The sequence below is a fragment of the Erpetoichthys calabaricus genome, chromosome 3 (assembly GCF_900747795.2).
Source record: "Erpetoichthys calabaricus chromosome 3, fErpCal1.3, whole genome shotgun sequence".
Lineage (NCBI taxonomy): Eukaryota > Metazoa > Chordata > Cladistia > Polypteriformes > Polypteridae > Erpetoichthys > Erpetoichthys calabaricus.
The window spans coordinates 74,401,999-74,426,642 of NC_041396.2; the positions used below are offsets into that span (position 1 = coordinate 74,401,999).

General features: G+C 36.4%; 1 protein-coding gene across 3 annotated transcripts in view; it reads left to right on the top strand.

Moving 5' to 3' along the window:
• Positions 1 to 24,644, top strand: part of ahctf1 (AT hook containing transcription factor 1) — a 137,845-nt gene that overhangs the window by 100,780 nt on the left and 12,421 nt on the right. For all 3 annotated transcript variants that reach the window (XM_028796922.2, XM_028796923.2, XM_028796924.2), the window contains exons 22-31: positions 2,213 to 2,357; positions 4,168 to 4,296; positions 4,502 to 4,649; positions 5,232 to 5,382; positions 7,584 to 7,694; positions 11,462 to 11,657; positions 20,403 to 20,609; positions 20,827 to 21,505; positions 21,686 to 21,779; positions 22,089 to 22,192. In XM_028796922.2, coding sequence (XP_028652755.1) covers positions 2,213 to 2,357; positions 4,168 to 4,296; positions 4,502 to 4,649; positions 5,232 to 5,382; positions 7,584 to 7,694; positions 11,462 to 11,657; positions 20,403 to 20,609; positions 20,827 to 21,505; positions 21,686 to 21,779; positions 22,089 to 22,192 — 1,964 coding nt within the window. The remainder of the gene's footprint in view (positions 1 to 2,212; positions 2,358 to 4,167; positions 4,297 to 4,501; positions 4,650 to 5,231; positions 5,383 to 7,583; positions 7,695 to 11,461; positions 11,658 to 20,402; positions 20,610 to 20,826; positions 21,506 to 21,685; positions 21,780 to 22,088; positions 22,193 to 24,644) is intronic.

The following is a 24,644-nucleotide window of genomic DNA, read 5'->3' on the forward strand; positions in this document are numbered from 1 at the left end:
AGGAATCTGATGCATGACTAGGTATTTACTTAAATTATATCCCTCATTTTAGATCCCCAAATCATTCACACTTTAAAAGAAGGTGCCCAGTTTCAACAGGGACTTTAACAGCAGCATAAAAACAATTATAACTGTGATGCATAGATTTTCCAGCCGCAGATTAGCTATTAGAATTAGTTTTTTCTTTTCAAACGTAGTCTTTATAAGTGGCTGACATTTTGCTGATTTCATAAGCTAATGTGATCCCCACTGTTTGGATTTGTTAGTTTATGAATTTAAAAAGACAGGGCATGGCGAGAAATGTACAAACTTCAGGTAAATTTTTAAATTTATTCGGGACTCAATAAATGGCCCAGGGAGTTTAAGTAAAATGGATGACTCATAATCACAAGTGGTGGGTTTGAGACTTTACGTAATGTTCCATTTAGGCAGTTTTTTGATAATATTTGGTAGAGTCCTAGGTACCCACTACCTGTCACATGATTCAGTTATTTTCCATTCTAGTTTGTATTCCTTTGCTGATCCATTTCTTTGGAAAAAATGTGCTTTGTTTGGTTTTCTTTCACAACCGATTTGTTTGAAAGCATCTTATCAAAGTCTGATCCATTTAACTTTCACAAGCTCCATTTAAGCTCGTAGAATATCAATACAATTACCTGCATGATAATTATCCAAAACTCACTGCAGAGTCTGTAGATGCCACCTTAACAGGATTAATATACCTCAATATAATTAAAGCTGTGTGGAATCACTTGGGTAGACATAAGAACATAAGAAGTTTGACAGGTGAGAGCAGACCATTCAGTCCATCAGTCTTATTTAGTTAATTTTTTATTCAGATACTATTAAAAGGTTGTCAAGGTTTAATCTTAAATTACATGTCTGAATACAGTAATCCCTCCTCCATCGCGGGGGTTGCGTTCCAGAGCCACCCGCGAAGTAGGAAAATCCGCGAAGTAGAAACCATACGTTTATATGGTTATTTTTAGAATGTCATGCTTGGGTCACAGATTTGCGCAGAAACACAGGAGGTTGTAGAGAGACAGGAACGTTATTCAAACACTTCAAACAAACATTTGTCTCTTTTTCAAAAGTTTAAACTGTGCTCCATGACAAGACAGAGATGACAGTTCTGTCTCACAATTAAAAGAATGCAAACATATCTTCCTTTTCAAAGGAGTGCAAAGCAAGCAGTCAAAAAAAAAATCAATACGGCTTTTAAGTATGCGAAGCACCGCCGGTACAAAGCTGTTGAAGGCGGCAGCTCACACCCCCTCTGTCAGGAGCAGGAAGAGAGAGAGAGAGAGAGATAGCGAGAGACAGATAAAAAAAATCAATACGTGCCCTTTGAGCTTTTAAGTATGCGAAGCTCCGTGCAGCCTGTCCTTCAGGAAGCAGCTGCACACAGCCCCCCTGCTCACACCCCCCTACGTCAGCGCAAGAGAGAGAGAGAAAGTTAGCTGGATAGCTTTTCAGCCATCTGCCAATAGCGTCCCTTGTATGAAATCAACTGGGCAAACCAACTGAGGAAGCATGTACCAGAAATTAAAAGACCTATTGTCCGCAGAAACCCGCGAAGCAGCGAAAAATCCGCGATATATATTTAAATATGCTTACATATAAAATCCGCGATGGAGTGAAGCCGCGAAAGGCGAAGCGCGATATAGCGAGGGATCACTGTAGTCCCAGATAAGTTATGCCCAGATAAGTACTTGTAAAAAATAATTCTCTTACATGAATAAGACTTTAGTGCAGTGCTGAATTTAAAAGCAAAATGTTTTTTTTCTCCAAAAAAACTAAGCCTTTTTGCAGTTAAAACATCAAGTACGTACACAGATTTCCATGGTATAAATATGCACAATTTTGTGAATGCCCATGAACATGTTACATTGTCTATATCAAAGAAAATTTTCACACCTTAAAGATATACAAAAGCTTGATTTTTTTTTGTGTGTGTGTGTGTTTTTGTGTATATATGTATGTATGTATATATGTAGGTGTGTGTGTATGTTGAGTACTGAGAAAAGCGCTATATAAATGTAATGAATTATTTTATATATATATATATATATATATATATATATATATATATATATATATATATATATATAGAGAGAGAGAGAGTTAGTTCATCAATGAGTATAAGCAGTACATTTCTAAATGTTTTAAGGAAAGATGAATTGTGATCAATATTGTGTAACTCTATCTTCAGGTGTATGGTGGAGGCATGGAGATTGCTGCGGCAGCATTCCAGTAGGCCTAATGTGGAAGAGCTTCTGAACCATATGTTTGAAACTTGTCAAGATTTGGGATTAATGGAGATGCTTTTAAAACTGCCATTCACTGTCTCCGAGCAGGTAAAGTAGAGGTCAATTTCAAGAGATATAGTCCAAAAAACTTTACCTCATTGATATTGAATGCATCCTTAATGAACAGTGTATTGTTAATGCATTGTAGAATACCCTGTTTGCTTCTTTCTTATCCATATTTAATGTTCTTTAATTTCCTTATCTTTTTGTTTTTGTGTGTTTGTTAATTAATTATATGTCAGTTTGTTTAGCACTTTGGCTCAACTGCCATTATTTTTAAATGTGCTTTATAAATGAATTTGACTTTCTTTATCTGTGTTAAATGTTAACTGCTTGGAGACCTACATTATTGAAGTTTCTAGCTCACTACAGGAAAGTCAGCATTGGCTGAATATTCCCTTCATTGCAAAACATGACTCATGTATTGTTTCTTTCCTCGAAAATGTATAATTGCATACCTGTTTGTGCCTCTGCTGTGTTATGATCCCGAGATTATTTTTTGCTGTTGCATATGTTGTAAATATGGGTGCTGTTTTTTAAACTTCAGAATCTATCTGTATTGTTTGCATTCACTTTCTGAGTGATTTCCTTAAGATTAAAAAGTGGTCATTTTATTTTTTTATTGTGAGGAGCACTGTATACTTTCTACTTATACCAGATTGTGGAAAGAAACTACAAACTTTAGTGTGTGTGTTTTTGTTAGCATTTTCTGGTAAAAGACTGTATTGTTTTAGTTTTGTTTAATATGGCAATATGTACCATTCTTCAATTTGCAATATAGTTCACACGTTAAAGCTTACCTTTAAAAAAGTCTTTTATATTCTCTTCTTTCTTTGACCTAGTGCAGATCAGTTAAAGCTAAAGATTTGTTTATCATTGAGGCAGTTTGCAACCAAAATGGCTAACTCCACATTTTCATTCATTTAATCAACAACCTACTATTGTTCCATAATATATTTTTATCAATTTTTTGAACGCATGTTTTTTTCTGTGTTACACTATGTCAAAGCTGGTTTGTCCATCTGGGATAGAAATAAAAACACACACATAAAACATGCCAGTATAATTGAGGCTGCAAAATATATCAACATTTATCTTTTGTTGAACCACCCATTTTAAATTAAAAAGTGAAACATAGCAGAAATTTAGTACCCGTTGATATCATTAAGGAAAACATCCTTCCATCCATTTTCCAACCTGCTGAATCTGAACACAGGGTCACGGGGGTCTGCTGGAGCCAATCCCAGCCAACACAGGGCGCAAGGCAGGGAATCAATCCCGGGCAGAGTGCCAACCCACCGCAGGACCCACACACACACACTCTCAGACACCAAGCACACACTAGGGCCAATGTAGAATCACCAATCGACCTAACCTGCATGTCTTTGGAATGTGGGAGGAAACCGGAGCACCCGGAGGAAACCCACGCAGACACGGGGAGAGCATGCAAACTCCACGCAGGGAGGACCCAGGAAGCAAACCCGGGTCTCCTTACTGCGAGGCAGCAACGCTACCACTGTGCCACCATGCCACCCTAAGGAAAACATTTATCCATTAATTCAAAAAACACATAGTTGATTTGTTTGCATTTGTACTTTGATAATTTGGCTTCAGAATACAGCCTGTTTTGGATATGCTCTTTAAAGAGAATATATGTGCTTCAACAGTAAAGCAGATTGTGTTTTACAATGCATTTTATTATTCGGACTAATAAAAAAATGTAAACATGAAAGTACTCTTTTGTACTTTACATAAAAATCCGTAAATATTATACAGTTTGTTAAAATGTATGTACTTATGTAAACAAAATGTGTGTAATAATGTAATATTTACATTTGTTTCCCCAAATGTCTTTTAGGAATGTTTGGAAAAATTCCTGAGAACTACCGGTGGACAAAATCTTGAAATGCTTATGGTTCATTATCTTCAGCGAGCCCATTTTGTGCCTGCTTTGCAGCTTAATCAGACCTTAAAAATGAATTTAATGGTAATTGTTATAACATCTTTTTATTATCGTTTACAGAAAATTTAACAGGCTAAGATAAGTATTTCACTTATTATCCATCCTTCCGTCAAATCTGTATACTGTATTTCACTTATAATTTTCATGGTCTGGATTATAGTTTATTTGCATTCTCATGTAATATAGCAGTTTTGAATAGTTAACTGCATGTGTGTAAATTTTACTGTAGTATGACAGAGATCCCCATCTTAAAGAACGTTCCCATGCAAGAAATTCAATGTTGGACCAGTATGGAAAGATTCTACCAAGAGTCCAACGAAGACTTGCCACAGAGAGAGCGAAGCCTTACAATCATCCATCAACATTCTTCTGGGAAGGTGAGCTATATTTGATTATTTAAATAGCTGTCATTTGCATATTTGTGTTGGTTGGTAACAGAACATCCAGTTTTTTGGTTTCTCTGCTAATTTGCTTACTTGTACTACTCATTTCGGGAGTGTTGGAGGAAGTTTAAAACTAAATGCGTCATGTTTGTCACATTTTATTACATGCAAACAAAAATGAACCACTTTTAACTCAGGGTCACATTGATTTCTTGCTGTAGTTTAATGTGTACTCCAAATGTTTGATTATTTCAGCATGAGTTTTGTAAAACATCAACCTGAAACAGCTGTAAAAAGCACATTGATGGCATTCTTTTGAAAGGACAAATCATAAGGCACACAAATTCAACCATGCCAATTGAGGCATTCATTTGAAAAGACAAATCACAAGGCACAGAAGCTCAACCATGCATGCATACATACATATCACTTTAATTAATAAGTTATTCTCCCAGCATGTAATATGAACTGTTGGAGGAATTTCATTTTTTGATTATAATGCAGGAAAGATGTTGTTTATGAAAATTAATTATGCTCTTATTTTTATTTATTTATTGTTTTGGTCTGACTTTTCAGTACCAAGGCCTAAACCACTATCTACTGTAGCAAAACCAGCCGCTTCAGGAAATATCCTCACAAGAGCAACTTTTATAAACAATGTACTGCTGAAAGTTGGAGAGGTATGGGTTGGAAATGAATTAAAGACGGATTTGTCACCCTTCAAAAGGCAAGTATTATACAAGATGTGGATATGTAATTTTCATATATTGTTTTTTATCCTTGTTGCTTTAATTAATATTAATCCAATCAGTTTGTTTTTGCTGTGCACTGAAGACATTTGTGTGCGAGATCAAAAGTTGAATATAAGAATAGAGATCAGAGTTTCAGCTTTTATTCCTTAGTAATTACATCTAGATATGTTAAACAACATAGAACATAGCACATTTTGCGTCAAACCACACATTTTTTCAGTTACGAAAGAGTATTGGAACATGACAAACAGGTGTTAATCATTAAGTATTTAAACATTTTTTTTTTATTACAAACAAAATATTTTTAATGTATTTTATGCATTTAAGAGTTGTTATGAAGTAATTATTTATATTTATAAAAACAAATTTTGATCTACATCACATTAGCCTATTAAGTTCATTTTAGTTTGGTCTGCTACATTTTAGGTGTAATGTTAAGTATACCACCTTATGATACCCAGTGCTTAACATTTTTTGCTCTTCAGATCAAGGGTTCCTTTTTTTTCTTTGATGTACCACCCCTAGGATTTGATTTTGTTGAAAATGACCAAATAGTTTTTGCATTTGTCTTAATTTTTCTTAATGTGTACTTAATTTTTGATTAATTTTCAATGTGTGAGTAGTAAATACTACTTGATAGTAAATAAAAATTTGCCTAAAATTTGCACATTTTTGACTTGTAAAAAGTATACAGTTCAGAGCTTGAATTTCATCCGTGTGATTTCTGCTGTGGGTAACAACAAATGTATGGATGAGTTTAATTGACTTTTTTGGATTTAACTGTAGTGCTTATATGTCATGACATTATCATTGTGCACTACCCAATTTATCTTAACGTGCACATATTCAGCTTATTACCTACAAATTCTGTTAGAGCTACATTGTTATATGAGAATGTCCTATATATATATATATATATATATATATATATATATATATATATAAATAAATGTTGTTTATTAACTGAATAATAAACCCTGCTTAAAGCATCCATCCATTATCCAACCCGCTATATATCCTAACTACAGGGTCACGGGGGTCTACTGGAGCCAATCCCAGCTAACACAGGGCGCAAGGCAGGAAACAAACCCCAGGCAGGGCGCCAGCCCACCGCAGGGAGCACACACACCAAGCACACACTAGGGACAATTTAGAATTGCCAGTGCACCTAACCTGCATGTCTTTGGACTGTGGGAGGAAACCGGAGCACCCAGAGGAAACCCACGCAGACACGAGGAGAACATCTAAACTCCACGCAGGGAGGACCCGGGAAGCGAACCCGGGTCTTCTTACTGCGAGGCAGCAGCGCTACCCATGGCACCACCGTGCTGCCCCTGCTTAAACCAGAAAACATCAAATGTTTTTGCCATGTAAATGAGTGAATATCAATATAATTCAGGATATTTTTATTTACTACTTTTATGAGAATATGCTTTTAAGAAAATCACTTTTTCAGGTTTGTAACATTTGCTGTTATGAAATTGCATTAGTCTACTGGAGAAGACATTAGCTGGTTATTAATTGTTATGTATGAGTACTGTTAATTGGATCAGTCAAATTAACTCAAATTTCAAATGTCACAAACTCCTGATAGCAAATCAGCTATCTTTGTGTATAAAATGTATTAATAATAGTATTATTGTATCAATCTAAGATTATTATTTCAGAATTGCCATAGAAGAGCCTTTATTCCGTTGTTTTTAAGATGTCTCAAATGGCTTTGCAATTACTTGTACCTTTGTCCTAATCCAGAATTTGTCACTGAATTTACAGCAATGAATAATCTTGATTGGAGGCTACATCCCATTCTTTTCCATATCATCCAAGTATGCATTTGGTATACTTTCACAATAGTTGGCACATTTTAGTTATTACATAAGTAAAATTTCAGAAACATCACAAACAACATAAATAAAACTGTTTGCTGATTTGATTTCAGTAATTTGGTGTTCTATATTAACAGTGTTGCTAACTGCACATCCCTATAATTATCAGTTTGTGTTCATTTATTACACATCAGTTGTTAGCTATTTTCCCTCGTGCTTCATAGGTTTATGAGATGAGCCATACAAATCTGTGCTTTGATTGTTAAAGTCATGGAAAACTTGTAATATTATATATGTTTAAAGCAAGTGAGTCATACCATTCTTATAACTTCCTAACTTTCCTTAAATAGTCCTCGAATTCCACAACCACCAACCCCTGCCACTCCATCTCGACTAACAGTGGAAATGCCTGATGCATTTGTTGACACTCCTATAGCCAGGACTTCTAAGATGGTGTCAAGGTAAATTTTCTTGTGTGTTGTATTTGTTGATAATGGCAAAATATATTTTTGTGTAACTAAATATGAACCCTGTGAAATGTTATATATCCTCAGAAAACAATTAAAGAAACAGTTGTTAAAATAGTGTGCCATAAATTTATCTTTAGAAATGTATATTTAAGGCTCATTCTTTATAATCCATTCCACTGAGGAATAACAAGAGGCTTACTTTTTGATGCTGCATTGAATTTCTTAGGTAAATGAAAAAGGCCAAATATTAAACTTTCAATATGTTGCATCAAAGACTGTTACATGCATGAAAATCAATCATTCAACTAGACGTACCCAAACATAAGTAAAAAATTAGTTTCAATGAATCTTAAAGCAAGTATAGACTGAAAAAGCATTAGATTTTTTAATGTAGTACGAATTTCAGTTTTTACTTTCAATGTAGCCTTCTTTAACATACTTCAGCTTAGTCGCACAGTGTGCTCTAACTTAAATATTAATTAACTCTTTTAGGGCTAATTTTTTTTTTGTTTGTTTTCTCCCAGGGCTGAATATTTTTCCAAAAACTAACATTTTTTAAAAAAGAACACAAAGCAATTGTTTAACATGTCAAATCAGCAAAAAATATTTACTTTTGACAAATGTTTCTGTCTTGCATGTTGTATGAGCCTGCATACTATATGATTTCACATACATATCACATACATTTTACATAGCAAAGTCCTGCAAAGTCTGATCTCGCTCAAAGCAGCCAATTTGTTATTGCCACATTGCACTCCTTACAGTATGTGTTGCTTTGGTGCCTACTTTTCAATTGTCTGTTGCTGCACTTTCTCACATACTGTATATTGTTAGTGTGTACTGTAGAGAGACAAGTCACCCGTTTGCCATCGTGCCATGCCACTGCCACTACGTTTTCTGCCCGCATGAAAACCGTTTTGTCACCTCTTTTCATCTTCAGCCTGTCTGGCTTTAACTGTGAAGACCTGTGTCTCTCTGTTCACCCTCACTGTGCCACAAGCTCCAATTCCTCTGCTCTATAGCTCCATGAACAATTCTGGGCATGTATAAAAATTGTCCAAATGTACACAACATGACCCAAATGTTCATAGCCCTGAAGCAGCTCCAGCACAACCTGACTTGTCAAGGGACAGTTCTCTCTTTGAAAAAAATACCTTCCTGTATATCTAATTACTTTCAGGCAGAAACCAGTGTTTGTTTCTGCCAGTACAAAATCCTTTATGCCATACTTTGTGGGCTTGTCTGGCATATATTTGCAGGGAAAAAAAGACGTCCCTTGTATTTTATCATAGATTCATGTAAAGACAAATCACGGCCAGGTTGATAAAATTGTTTATATGTTGGTTACATAATGTCAAGCAGGGGCTGAACTTTATGCATGGCGTTATAGCCTGGCTCACCCCTTGGGATTTGCTTCTGTTTATTACAGAAGTGAATAAAACTTTGCAGCATCACGTACCTATCATTACGCTGCATAACCTGTCCAAAGCCACCAGGGGACAAAGCACGTTTGGACCAGTGCTCCCTGAAGTTATATCACCAGTTCTGTTCCATCTCTATTTGTAATGCCACAGCACCCTTCATCTCGTCTTTTGTTGTGGGTTTCCACTTTGAAAAACGAGAATGCGATGCAAGTGCAGCCCGCGATTCAAAAAATTTCTCTGCCTACCTGTTTGTCTCGTCTGACAGTAGCTGAAAAGCAGCATCAGGAGAGAGCAGCCTGAAGTAGTCCAGCAGGTGGTGATCTGTCGTGTCCAACAGCAAGCCGTGCCATCTTGTGAAGTCCGGTAGCCAGTTCGGCTCCCACGGATCAATGTCTGTGTATTCCTCCCACGCGAACCTTGCCGTAGATGCATCGGCTGCGCAAATGCGCTCAGCTGGCGCGGCATCGGCTAGTGTCCGATCAGCTGATGCTGGCTTCTCACTCTCTTGCTCAATCTCCTTATTACTGTCAATAAAATCCGATTCTGAAAAATCAGAGTCCGACTCCGCAATAATGCGCAAAACATCGTCTGCCGAGTGTTTTCTTTTCTGCACTCGCTTCGCTCCCTTGTGACATGTCGATGCCATCTTGCCTTTGTTTACATTTCGCAACTCACTCACACGCAAGGATTTGTTGCCGAGTCAATGAGTCTAGCATTCCTCCAAGCACAGAGGGAATGCCTGTGACGTGACAGTGAGTTTTGTTGCCACTAACAGCTGATTGTCGCCCTCTATCCCTGGATGTCGACTTTTGTCGACATTCACCCTCAACCCCTCCTGTCAAAGACAAAAGTTGACATCCGCCCTAAGAGTTAAATATTTTATGAAAAAAAGAAACACTAACTGTGATAAAACTTGCAGCATAAACAAACATATGCTTATATACAAGGTGGTTTTAATTCTACATGCCTTCTGTTCTGATAACAGCTACTTGCTGAAAATGATTGATCCAATGACAATTTCATTTGCATTACCATTGAATTAAAAGAATAGTACACATGCAGATGTTTGGACAGATATATTTGCCTGATATTTTCTGTGCCCGTCTAAAAAATTATTCATTGTTAGTTTTGAAAATTGTCCCTACTGTAAACAGGTTTTCTTACCTGCACTGTATATTTAAAATGTTCTCATATTAAAAATAATATCTAGAGAGATAATTAACCAATCAAAAATAGTTCATTCTCCTTTTGCTGTAAGAAGTTCTTGTTTCATTTAGTGTGGTGTTTCTCATCACTGCTTGCTGAAATATTAAGGCTGTATGCAGTATTAATTATTTGTCTGAATATTGAAAACTTTATTTTTAACATTTTTTGACATCTAATTGAATTTAAGTTTTTCCACCTACAGTGTTTTCTTTGTTTTTGAGAACCAAGTAAACCAAAAGTATGATAAACCCACCCTGTTTAGTCTTTCTTTCTCTAGGCATATATTCACTAGTTGTCACCAAATAGTATCATTTTCATTTCCAGAATTCTTCTAAAGAGTTTGCAATATTTTAAGAGGGCACTTTAGTTGCAATATATCAATAAGTAATTATTAAGAGTTATTTATTAAAGACCAGTTTTAGTGCATTGCAAACAATAAGTTACACTATATCTTTTACAACAAAACAGCTACATAAAAGTTTAAGGTCCACACAGTTAAATTCAAAACCAGACTTCTGGAATTGTGAGGAGTACTGTTCTTCTAAATTACAGATATTGTGCTCTGGTAAACTATTCTGTGCATCTTAATCATCTTACTGAAATGAATTACAAAGTAATGCCGATATTTATGTGTGTATATAATATATATATATATATATATATATATATATATATATATATATATATATATATATATATATATATATATATATATATAATAAATACATACATATACACATACACTAAATATGTGGGTGTGTGTGTTACTGTAAATAATGTTAGTATTTATAGTTTAATTTTGTGTCCTTCAGAAGACCATCTTACCATAACTTATCAGCTGTGTTGGCTTGAAACGGCCTCCTGCAGTGTACTGATTGGCCAATAACTAGAGTATACACTAAAATGTGTCACGATTATTAAGTTCTGTTTTGTTCTTTGTGAAAGCTAGCTGTAGCAATTATTTTCTGTCTACATACCAAATCTACACGTGTATCCTATGCAGAGCACAGGACCTCTGCTTTGTTGGCCATCTTTATATATTAGCTTCAGAAGCATTGGCCTTCCCATTGAAATTACAGCAGTGATACTTCTGATAATGAATTGGCATCCAAAATTCCTTTCTCCTAGGTTACTTGATTTAGTGGTTCGTCCAACAACTGATGCTTTGCCGGAAGAGCTGAACAGCCTGCAGTCCCCACCTAAGGTCTCACCAGCACAAAATGCATTTGATTCAGGAATGTCAAGCTCAAGAAAATTCAGCTACCTCAAAAATAATTTATTGGCTTCAGAGTTATCTTTGTTGCAGACACCTCAGGTTGTAAAGGTTAGTGATACATATTTCACTATAATTGCATTCATTTGTTATGATTTATTTTTCTGGTACTTAACATTTGCACCAAGCATTGATTCCTCTTGGAATATCTATCATAGGAGATTATATGGTGTTAAATGCACTAGGTCAGGAGTCTTCAAGTTTGGCCCCGCAGGAATGAAGAGACTGCAAGTTATTCTTCTAAACCAATTTCTTAACTGTTTCTATAGCAATAATTAGCTTCTAGTTATTAACCAGGTAGCATTTTAATGCTTCATTTTATTTAACTCACTTAATTGCTCCTTATTTTCTTAAACTTCCAATCCATAATGAGATGCAAATGACAGAGTTCTCAGCAGCTCACCATCTAGCTTGGTTCCGTTTAACCCTTTGTTTATCATGACGAATCTGTTTTAACAGTGTTTGCAAAGAAATAGATCTTAACTTTATCACTTCTAAGTATAACGAGTCTGTTTGTGCCACAAGCCATTTGGTTGACAGTGTAATAAAATAAAAATATGAAGAATTAGAGTAACTTTAAAAATATAGATTGTGTCTATATAAAATATGGCTGTTCCTGGCATTAAAATGTGTCTCCCATGACCACCTGAGTTTATTTGCACAGTGCAGTATAGCTACTAACCTTAAAGTACTAACAAGCCGTACAATTAAATAAGAAGGCTACTTATCAGCAATAACTGGCTTTTTGCTTCTAATTACCCATATTTGTTGGTGCAGAAACCACTGCAGCTCTCCAGGACAAAACTTGAAAACTCTGATCAAGACCTTAATGGGCATTTTTCTGTAAAATTTTGTTGGTTGCCTACAAGATTAAATTTATATTTTATGATTGACTTGCTCCCTAACTTCAGAAATGTGTGCCTAATGCAATAAATGCAAATGGAAAATGCCCAACAATATCAAGAATGCATAACTAGTTTTTCTTGGCCTAATCGCATCCTTTTTCTTAGTGTTTGTAGACTTACCTAGAATGGTAGTTCTTGTAAATCATTGAATTACCTATGATTTGCCACTCATCTTATGGGGGGTACTGGGGGGGAGGAGATCAAAGTCAATTTTATTGAGTGCCGGAAATAAAACTTTATTTGGCCAAAACAGCCCTGAGTACATCAGTAAGCAACTGCCATAACATTTTTTTTAGAAACAAAACAAATAGATATATGTATGCTCTTCACAAGCATATATTATGTTTTGCATGCCTCTTAAAACTGTTTTCCTTCTTAACAGCTTTTCATTTCTTGGACACGCAGTAAGCTAAAAAAGCTACCAGGGCTGAAATCAGAATTGAATGGAAAAAATTATGCTAGCACTTAGTCAAGCGAGAACTACAATCCAGACACATGCCACATCCGTTCACACTCACTTTGATTTTCATGATCAGATGATATATAAATGTTTTTTGTTTTTTTTTGTTTGTTTTTTTTAAAAAAGGGAGATTGTGTAAAGATGATGGTGCTGGATCACACAGGTCACATTTTGGAAAGGATATTGTTCACATGTAATTTGAGTGGAAATGCCAAACACAGTTATCAAGACGGCGGAAAAGACAAGAATTGTGTAGGGCAGTGGCAGCAGTCCATAGAAGGGTGTCTAGCAGTGAGTGGAGAGGCAGCCATGGTGTGTGTGAAGTCAGCTACCATCTCATTCATGAGACTATCATATCATCCTAAAACACCAAAATTCTTTATAAGAATGTGGCTTGTCACCCTTTTCACTTTTTCTTGTTGGGTCAGTGCTAGCAGCCATTTTCCATTGGTTAGTAGCTATGGTGCACTGTGCTGCGCAATTAAAGTAGTACACTGGAGATGAATTTTATGCCAGATACAAATGCAATACAGCCAGATTTTATATAGATATAATCTATTTCTGAAAAGCACATTAAAAGGGGGTGTACTCAGGTTTTAGGTTTATATATTGCACAAATATAGTAGCCAGTGTTTAGGAATGTTACTTTTAAAAGTAACTTAAATTGCTTGTTACTCACAAATTAAGTAAATAAGGTACATAGTTGCTTATTATAAAATGTAATGTAACATTACAAACTGCATTACTTCTTTTGTATGAAAAGCAGCATATTTCACTGGTCAGCATTTTTTACTAAATCCTTGTTCCAATATGTTAGTGCAGTGTTCTCCCCAGAAATTTTTTCAGTGGCATGAAAAAGTAGCCGGGTAGGGCGGGACAGGGAAATTAAATGTGCACTATTTTTATAAGTTGTTTATTATAATTTGTTTTCCGATGCTCAATATGACTTCCTTTTTTAAGATTTGACACTTGTGCCAGAATATTGTTATTAAATGTAAGAAGTATCCAATTCAGGATCCTGCAACCCTAGCAAAAATTTTAAATAACAATTATTATGACAAACCAAGAGGCACAAGTATTGTCGCTGGTGGGAAGAAAAGTGAAAACAATGAAAAAAAGTATAGGAAACCTAATGAAGAAAAATTTTAAAATATTCTTCAAAGCCAACTTGCATGTGCAGAAGGTGTCTTCAGTTAAATATGTATTCTTTTCTTCCTAGAGGCCCAGTTGTCCCCAGGATCTTGGCCCTCCAAGGAGATCAGCATGAGATTATTTAGCATGCTTTGATTCATGCGATTTCTCAAACATGTCGTGATCCTTTTAAGGGCAGAAAACCCCCTTTCACATTCAGCTGTGCTTACTGGGATCACTAGCCCAATATGAGCTAGTCTGGCTAAATTTGGAAAGGACTCTTTGAGCTCTGATGTCATTGCCATTTTAAGTAAAATCTGTTTTGGACTGAAGTCTTTGTATGATTGACTTCTGATCATTTTTGATGCAACTGTCCATTCTTGCCTGCTACTTTCATATTTTAAAATTGGAGGGCTGCCATTTTTGGAGTAATGATCAAAAGGAATTTCAGCAGACTCACTTGAATCGTGAGTTTCTGCATTGAAAATTTTTGAAAAGCTGGAAATAATTGGCATGTCAGGGAATCTTGCATCTAGGTGCTTGAAAACTGTCTCTAGGTATTTATCATATATTTTTGAATGACATTACATCACTCTGTGTATAAACAGTTTGGAGATCTGACCATTCTTCTGCGGGACAATGATGAAGGCTTTGAAAATATCTCCCAGGATTGTCTTTCAACTCCATGATGGACAATTTTGCGTCGAGCAAAATTGGCTCAATTTCGTTAAGATTGACATCTTGCCTTTGCCAAGCCTTAGATAAGTTGGACAACAAAGGTAATACGTCTGAAAGCATCATCAAAGAGGAAACAAAATTGAACATTTTAATACATCTGCATAATCTTTCAGCTGTGATGTAATTTCGTTCAGTGGCCTCTCTTTCCTGCACAGCTATGACACTCATCATACACTGTCGCAGTGACTGTACTGCAAAGTCATGAGACAGCCATCTAGTGTCACTGGCCATTTTCAGCTTATTATGGGGAAAGTTCAGAATATTTTGAATTTCTGTTAAACCAGCCATCCTAACTGAAGAATTTTGGAAGAAATAGAACAGCTGCCTTAAGATGTCATTCAGTTTTGTTAAATAAGGTACAGCAGTTGCTGCTTGGGCACTGGCAAGGGCCAATCGGTGGTTTACACAGTGGCAGTTGACCAAGAGTCCAGATGGTTTATCTGTAAGCAGTTTTGCAACACCTTTGTTTCCCAATCATAACAGCCGCTCCATCTGACCCTAGTCCAACCAGATTAGCAGTTTTCAAGCCTAGAGTGTCCATAGTCTCACTCAGTATGTTGGTTATGGTCTCCGCTTTGCCATCAATCATATTGCAGGTTGATACAAAACTAATGCTGACCTCTTTAGTGACTAGGCAAACATATTTAATGTAAGTAATTGTTTTACAACTGAGATGTCTGTGGTTTCATCACACAGAATACTGAAAAAAATTTTCAGCGTGTATATTTTTCAGTATGTTAGATTTTATTTCTGATGCTAAAACATCTAGCAGCTCTTGCATTATTCTTTCAGAAGTATAATGTGCATTTTTACCAACTTTGAGATGTAAAAAGGAACAACCCATTTCTTTACAGTGTTCCAACAGCTTTTCAAACAACGTTGTATGTGGCAACTCATTTTTTGCCAACCAATACATGGATCTTAAAGCTCCCACAAAGGCATCTCTCTAAGTTATTTAACACAGATACAGATCTTTCAATTTGACTGATTGCAGTTTGCTCTAATACATGCTTTCCTAAAAGGTCAGCGAAGACTCAAGGTGCGTTTTACTTTTTTCATGGTCCAGCAAGCTTTCTTTTCGAATTCTTGTGCATGGCACGTTTACCCAAGGTAACTCCCTCCTTGGGGGATGTTTGTTTGAATATTTCATGCACAATGAGCACCACATTCCATTTTCTTTGACCATTAGCCAATCAAAATCTTTAAACCATTGTTTGTTTATGCCGGAAAAACGGTGCTTAGATTTATCAATTGGTAGAGTGTGTGCTGAAGAGATTTCCCTGGAAGGACCAGCGTCTGCAATGTCTTTGTCTGAAATTGCCACATGAGGAGTTGATGCTGCACCTTCATTAGTTTGTGGTGTCTCTTTTCTGAAATAACTGAGCAGTGTTGTTTTCTGAACACTTTTTTTTGCTCATGTTGGTAAAACATTTGGAAAAAATTCAAAAGTACCTATGAATAAGACTTTTGAGTGGGAAAGTGAGAGCCTTTTGGTTATTCAGTGCACACTTGCACTACGGCAGGGCAAGATATGAACAAAAAGGATTGGCAGATGGGTCACTTTAACAAAACTACGGAAGCATATTAGAGCCACAGTGAAGAAAAAAAAATACAGGCATAGTGAAGAAAAAAAAACTATATGTCGAGAATAAAGTCGACATGTTGACTTTATTCTCAACATTTCCACTTTATTCTCGCCATTTATGTAGAGATTAAAGTCTTTATTTCCACTTTATTCTCATAGTTTATTTTGTCATTAAAGTAGAATGTCGTAAACTAAACTTCATCTTAAAATCAATGTTTAATATACTAGATTTTCTCAAACCCCATCATAAGCTAATGTAGTACATTAAAAGCTGTGTTCAGTGTTCCCCGACCGAGTTGTTAATTACTACGCGCTTCTTAAACTGACTTCCTCTTGCACTGAGGAAGCACCGGGAGGGATCGCCGTACAGAATGCATTCACTTCATGATATTCCTGCTCTCTGAACATTTACAATGCTAAGATAAATACTTGATATCATTTTCATGATGAAATGCATTAAAGCATGTATTAAACATGCACGGTAGTGTGGCGGTAGTGCTGCTCCCTCGCAGTAAGGGGTCCCCAGGTGTGCGTTCAGTGTAGAGAACTTTATGGCAGGTGTGACGAGGCTCCAAAATACTGAATGTATGAATGGGTATCGCACAGGTTTAACTTAAATATTGTGTAAATGTTGGGTTCGTGATCTGGTGGTCGGAGACACGAACACAGAATTAAATGGATGTTCTTCTGAGCGGGCTTTCTTTATTGCATGTGTGCTGTCTCTATCTGACGTACCAAAACCCCAATTCATATCCTTCCTTTTTCTTTCTCAACATAACCAATCACCACACGATAACACAAAGCATTTCATGCACTACATAATTTATGACAGAGTTTGAGAAAATCTAGTAAACTAAATATTCATTTTAAGATGTTTAGTTTACGAAGTTCTACTTTAATGACAAATTACAAGAATAAAGTCAACATGTCGACTTTAATCTCAAGATAAATGTCGAGAATAATGTGGAAATGTCTACTTTATTCTTGACATAAACTTAGCAACACTACACAGACTGCACTGACACTGAGAACAGAGGCGTCACTTCCTGATGCCCTTTTTCTGATATCTGACAGGCTGGTTCCACTAGACTTTTTTTTTTTTTTATCAGTCCTCCTCTCACCCGCCCACTTCCACATCTTCTTTGCTTGTGAAGTGCTGCTCCGCTTCCACTGTTAGCATGTACAGCGTCCTCTTCTCCGCCCACCTCTCCATACTCCTTGCTACTATAATTAAGCTGCTCCGCACCCGCTATTACCATGTACACCCACCTCTCGAAAGCCTGCCTCCCCATACTCTGCTTGTGAACTCCGCTCCGCCTCGATCCCCTCTATTAGCTTTAGCACCGAGTGATTGGCAACATCCCGTCTCGCCCCTCGCAACCTGCGATCCTGCTTCTAAAATATTTTCCCATTCGTCCCTTGCCATCTCCTGTCATCTCACAATGTCATGCGAGATGACAGCCGGGTGCTCAACTAAATTAGACGCTAGGGAGAACACTGTAGTGTTTGCAAGAAAAATATGCCACCTTCATGTGCTGAAAGTTTTTTTTTCCACTGTCAAAGGATGAGTCAGACATAGCGTGACCTGACATTCAGTCATTCAAATCGGAAACTTAAGTGCCAATAAAAACTGCAAAACTGCTAAGCTCTAAAAGAATTTCAACTAATGGCAAATGACTATGCTACCTAAGAAGGCAATAACCCATTGACACTTTGCCCCATGGGCACAACAGTGGCCCGTTCCAATATCAAATACAAGTACAACAGTTGTAATGACTGTGTCTTTTTAATGACGCTTTTAAAGTAGTACATTGTACTATAATTTCTGAACAATTTAAAATTCATACAAGCTACATATAATATAAATTTGTAGTTTGACAACATAAAGGACATACTTAGAGTAGACTCTTATGTTTTTTGTGGACTGGTAGAAGATCCTTCATGGCCTGCTGTTTGGATGTGAACTGCATAGTCAGAGGATTCCAAGGTTAGGTCAGGCCCCCTTCAGTCTTTAAACTCCGCCCATAGTTGAACATCATGTTTTAATAATTATCAGACTGCTACTTTGATATAATGCATAGTCAAAAACATACGTGCAGAAAATGTAGTAGTACTGTAATAAAATGTCCGAAATTAAAAAAAATAAAAATAAAAATTGATACACTTTTTTCAGTTGCCGTTGTTGGCACCTGTGTACCAAGCACACTTGGTACCCACTACAAGTCGAAACTTCCTAGGTCCATTTTATTATGCAGATTTTTGTACTCCTTATTTTGAGCTAAAATAATGTGAATACTTCTACCTGCTCCATGCTTGAAGTAAATGCAGCATTACAAAGCCCCAGAGATTTTTTATTATTTATTTTTAAGAAAAAGAGGGGGGAAAAAAGCAAATTCCTTTTGTAAAGTAATGCAGGTATTTTTGCTTCAATAAAAAAAGTATTGTGTTATATTACTCATTTTAAAAGTAATCTGACTATGTAACACGTTACTTTTAATGTTACTACCCACCCCCTAACACTAGTAGTAACCATGTATTTCAAAGTTAGCTCTCTCCATCTCTTTTCATACTAATATAGACCCAGTTACATTTCCACAGGAAGCACAGAGAAGTACTTCAGCTTAGACATACAGTGAGGTTTAGAAGATGCCTATTTTTTTATATAAAAGGGTAATCTCTGATGCTTAGTAGCTATGCTGTCAAATGGTGTTAAACAAACTATTTCACCTTAGGCAAGAGACTGAACACATATCTGTTCCTGTTTCAGTATACTGATCAAATAGTGAATTTTGAGGTTTTGGCTGGAATCACTGATGTTTTTCATTTGTAGATGAAAATGTTCCTGGCAGAAATGGAAACTCTGTTCTGTTGTGTGGATATAGTCAATAGAATGTTATGACATTCAAGTCTTCCAGGGCACAATTGTCTTTTTCTGTGCTGCAGTGACCTACCTTAGCACTACATTTAATTCTCCATATGCCTGTTTGTTTGTTTAACATGACAGTAAACTGAACAGTGTTTTGTTGAAATGGATCTGGAGTTGATACCATGTTTATGCAACTTATTTGCTACACTACATAACTATTTATTTGTAGAGCTTTATTTCCCTAAACACTTGAAAGCATTGGTTTGCTCAATCACTATGCTGGTGGTGTTGATATGAATTACATTCTTGTGCATTTTCTAAAGTGTATTTTGATGGCATGCTCTCTGGTTTGTGCTGAATGAAATCAATTTCATCTTGTTAAAATAGGGCACCTGAATTAATGACTCTAATTCAATAAATACTGCTAAATTGACTGCCATGGTATTCAGTATATTTTTAGTACTTTTTAAAGTAATGGCTTCAATTTCAGATTTTAATTGGAACATAATCAGAACATTTTACTTGCATTATAAAGTTTATAATTTAGTTTATTCACTTTATTCTGATTGCAGTGGTACTTTAACACCTATTTCCAAATTATAAGGCAATAAAAATAAACAAAAACCTATATAAAAGCTTTTAGTCTTTGAAAAGTAGTCTTATTATAAAATATAGTCTGTGTTAAATTTGGGTGTTTATAATGGAGAATTTATCTATCAGTCCACAAACTTTGGTCTTTCAGTCTTTTTTTTAAGTGCTGAGCAGTTAATAATATAATTGTAATATTTAGTATAAGGTCTGCAAGCAAACTTACTGTAAGCTGTTTGTTTTGTCATTCCATGACACCAGATCAAATAACCAATAAGCAGATGCAAAAAACTGAACAAAAATAAGTTCTTTAGAGTAAATGCAGAGTTAAAAGAAATTGTTAAATGATTTCTTTCTACATTAAAAGCTTGGCAGGCATGTATCTTTCTAAGATACTTAGTTTTACTTTCATTTTTCTGCAGCATAGCTCATCTACAATAAAACAAACCTTAAGTGCAGTTTTGTTAAGTACAGTTAAATTTTCAGTATTTATAAGATTTCTGTATTTTTTTCTTAAATACAGGTGGCAAAAGCACTATGTAATTCCTCCACTTCTGGTTTGCCTTGCTTTACACCCCAGTCGATCTTGCGGTCTAGTCAGCGACCGACTCCAGTGGGTTCACCGTCTGCCTCAACTGTAAGATCTCTTACTCCACCTCTTCGATTAAAAGAGAGTCGCATCACATTTTTGGAGGATGCATTATCTAAAAATGACCAGTGCAGCAATGGGGTAAGTGGAAGCTGGATCTACAACCTATTTTGAAAGCCTACCTTGCATTTAAAAAAAAAAACAAAAAAAAAAAAACTAGGAGTGTTGTATTGAAAGTTAAATAACCAAATATTTTAATCTTTAACTTTTAAAAGTAGGCTATGTTTTGTGTAATAAGCTCTGGAGCTTTCCAAAGTATTTTTGATGTCTTAAAATAATTTTTTGTGTTTTATTGTAGATTGTAGCTTGTAAAGAAAGTATTTTGCCTTCCAATACCACTTTACTTAATCCATCTAACGCCTGGTCTGCTTCCTCCAGTGAAAGTCTTTTATTGCCAGTAAACCGATCATTGGTTCCAGACCTTCAGGTAGATTTGGATGAAGGTTGTGCAGTGACAGATGTTGTACCAGAAGAACCGTTTTTCAGGGAAGAAGATACTTCTAAAAATCTATCAATGCAATTACAAGAAAAAACACATTTAAATGAAGAAATTTTACTGGAGTCAGAAGAAAAAGAGCTTTCAGAAGAAGAAATAGAAGGTTGTTTTGATGAAGCAGAATTAAGGTCACCAGGCAAAAAATATCAAGAAGTAAATGAGGAACATGAGATGGCAGTGGAGCTTAAAAACTTTCCAAAGAAAAAAACTGGAGAAGGTTTTCAAAGGATGGCCGGAGAGGAATCCAATAAAGACTTTCCAACACAAGAGGATATGTGCCAGGCAGCAAGCGTAGATTCTAACAATTTTGCAAGTACCACATTGGAAATTCATGATGATCTTTTCCATGGTAGTAAAGAGGAGGATGTTGTGATTTTAAACTTTGCTGTCTCTGCTAAAAATGCTGAACATCCACAAGTAGCATCAGTAATGACAGAGCAAAGTGAACTAGAGTCTGTTCATCATGATTCCTTTGAAAAAGGTATATCTCCATGTTTTGTTATATAATTGTATTATTAACTTTATGGCTTTACTGTTCTTTTAGCATACATTCTGAAAAAGCAGTAATATTTTTTTAGTAATTTTGAATTACATTGAACATCGGGATACTTTGTATGTGTGAAAAATGTTCTGTGTTTACTTCTTGTTTTGTATTTTAAAGACTTCAAGATTGAAGAGCCTTCATCAGAAGTTGCAATTTCACCTGTAAAAAGCTCCTCAGAAACAAATATACAGCTTAATAAAACAACGGAGAGGTAACATTGTATTTTATTAAAGAAAAACTGTTGAAATGTACAGTATATATTTCTTAAGTAGATGTTTCTTAAATGCCTTCATTGAAAATATTTAGCTCTTGGGAAATATTGTGACAAATTTCTTAATTATATTAAGCTGCATACTGCAAAATTTTGCTTCTATTTTGTATTTATATAATGTTTAATTAAACAAGTTAAATGTCATCTTTAATATTTTTGCATTCTGATTTAATTGTTTAAAGGATAATGATATAATCTTTGGTTCTCTTTTAATAAGTAGTTATAATAAGTGTGTGTTTGTTTATTTAGTGATCTGTCAGTACAAGAGGAGCAGAAATCTTCTTTCTCTCTGTGTCAGGCAGCTGTTGGTCTCACCTTGTTTAACTCAGAGGCAGCAACTGTTGACACGCAATGTAAGTAATGATTCTTGTCATAGACATTTTTGTGATCCATGCCATCAAATGCACTCAACTTCTATTGAAAACTGGAGTTTTTCTTTGCAAAGAATATTGATTTAAACAGATGACAGAATTCAAATTTGATCTACCAGGTGCAAAAACAAGGTGAAACATAGCGTGCCTGTCTTTGTATTGACTAACCGTCTTCAAGGATCTTGCCAAAGATAAAGACACAAAACTGTTTGCATAGCTGAAAAATAATTAAGAGATAATTTCAATACTTGGTTTTAAATTAGATTTGTTAGCTGGCTCTATGGGGAGTACATGGATAAACTGAACAAACTAAATTGAGTGCTGGGGGGGTTGGCATTGGAGGTTTTCGTGCAACATTTTGTGATAAAAAAAGTTCTATAACGAGCAGGAACCACAATAGCCAATGCTTCCTAATAGAAGAACGAAGTAGTGAATAAAAGTATGGTTTGGTTGTCAATAGATAGAGAGATACTTTATTAATCCCAAGGGGAAATTCACATACTCCAGCAGCACCTTACTGATACAAAAAAACAATATTAAATTAAAGATTGATAATAATGCAGGTAAAAACAGACTAACTTTATATAATGTTAACGTTTACCCAACCCTTTCCCCCCCCAAACCCCGGGTGGAATGGAAGAGTCGCATAGTTTGGAGGAGGAACGATCTCCTCAGTCTGTCAGTGGAGCAGGACAGTGACAGCAGTGTGTCGCTGAAGCCGCTCCTCTGTCTAGAGATGACACTGTTTAATGGGTGCAGTGGATTTTCCATAATTGATAGGATCCTGCTGAGCGTCTGTCGCTCTGCCACAGATGTCAAACTGTCTAGCTCTATGCCAACAATAGAGCCTGCCTTCCTCACCAGTTTGTCCAGGCGTGAGGCGTCTTTCTTCTTAATGCTGCCTCCCCAGCACACCACCGCGTAGAAGAGGGCACTCGCCACAACCGTCTGATAGAACATCTGCAGCATCTTATTGCAGATGTTGAAGGACGCCAGCCTTCTAAGGAAGTATAACCGGCTCTGTTTTTTCTTACACAGAGCATCAGTATTGGCAGTCCAGTCTAATTTATCATCCAGCTGCACTCCCAGGTATTTATAGGTCTGCACCATCTGCACAGTCATCTCTGATGATCACGGGGTCCATGAGGGGTCTGGGCCTCCTAAAATCCACCACCAGCTCCTTGGTTTTGCTGGTGTTCAGGTGTAGGTGGTTTGAGTCGCACCATTTAACAAAGTCATTGATTAGGTCCCTATACTCCTCCTCCTGCCCACTCCTGATGCAGCCCACAATAGCAGTGTCATCAGCGAACTTTTGCATGTGGAAGGACTCTGAGTTGTGTTGGAAGTCTGATGTATATAGGCTGAACAGGATCGGAGAAAGTACAGTCCCTTGTGGCGCTCCTGTGTTGCTGACAACAATGTCAGACGTGCAGTTCCCAAGACGCACATACTGAGGTCTGTCTTTAAGATAGTCCATGATCCATGCCACCAGGTATGAATCTACTCCCATCTCTGTCAGCTTGTCCCTAAGGAGCAGAGGTTGGATTGTGTTGAAGGCACTAGAGAAGTCTAGAAACATAATTCTTACAGCATCACTGCCTCTGTCCAAGAGAGAGAGGGATCGATGTAGCATATAGATGATGGCATCCTCCGCTCCCACCTTCTCCTGATATGCGAACTGCAGAGGGTCGAGGGCGTGTTGAACCTGTGGCCTCAGGTGGTGAAGCAGCAGCCTCTCCATGGTCTTCATCACATGTGATGTCAGAGCAACAGGCCGAAAGTCATTCAGCTCACTAGGACGTGATACCTTTGGGACATTTTGGTCAAGGCCAAAATGCTAAATTTTTAGTCTACGTTTGATACTCATACAGTGCATCCGGAAAGTATTCACAGTGCATCACTTTTTCCACATTTTGTTATGTTACAGCCTTATTCCAAAATGGATTAAATTCATTTTTTTCCTCAGAATTCTACACACAACACCCCATAATGACAATGTGAAAAAAGTTTACCTGAGATTTTGCAAATTTATTAAAAATAAAAAAATTGAGAAAGCACATGTACAGTGGGGCAAAAAAGTATTTAGTCAGCAACCAATTGTGCAAGTTCTCCCACTTAAAAAGATGAGAGAGGCCTATAATTTTCATCATAGGTATACCTCAACTATGAGAGACAAAATGAGAAAAAAAAATCCAGAAAATCACATTGTCTGATTTTTAAAGAATTTATTTGCAAATTATGGTGGAAAATAAGTATTTGGTCACCTACAAACAAGCAAGATTTCTGGCTCTCACAGACCTGTAACTTCTTCTGTAAGAGGCTCCTCTGTCCTCCACTCGTTACCTGTATTAATGGCACCTGTTTGAACTCGTTATCAATATAAAAGACACCTGTCCACAACCTCAAACAGTCACACTCCAAACTCCACTATGGC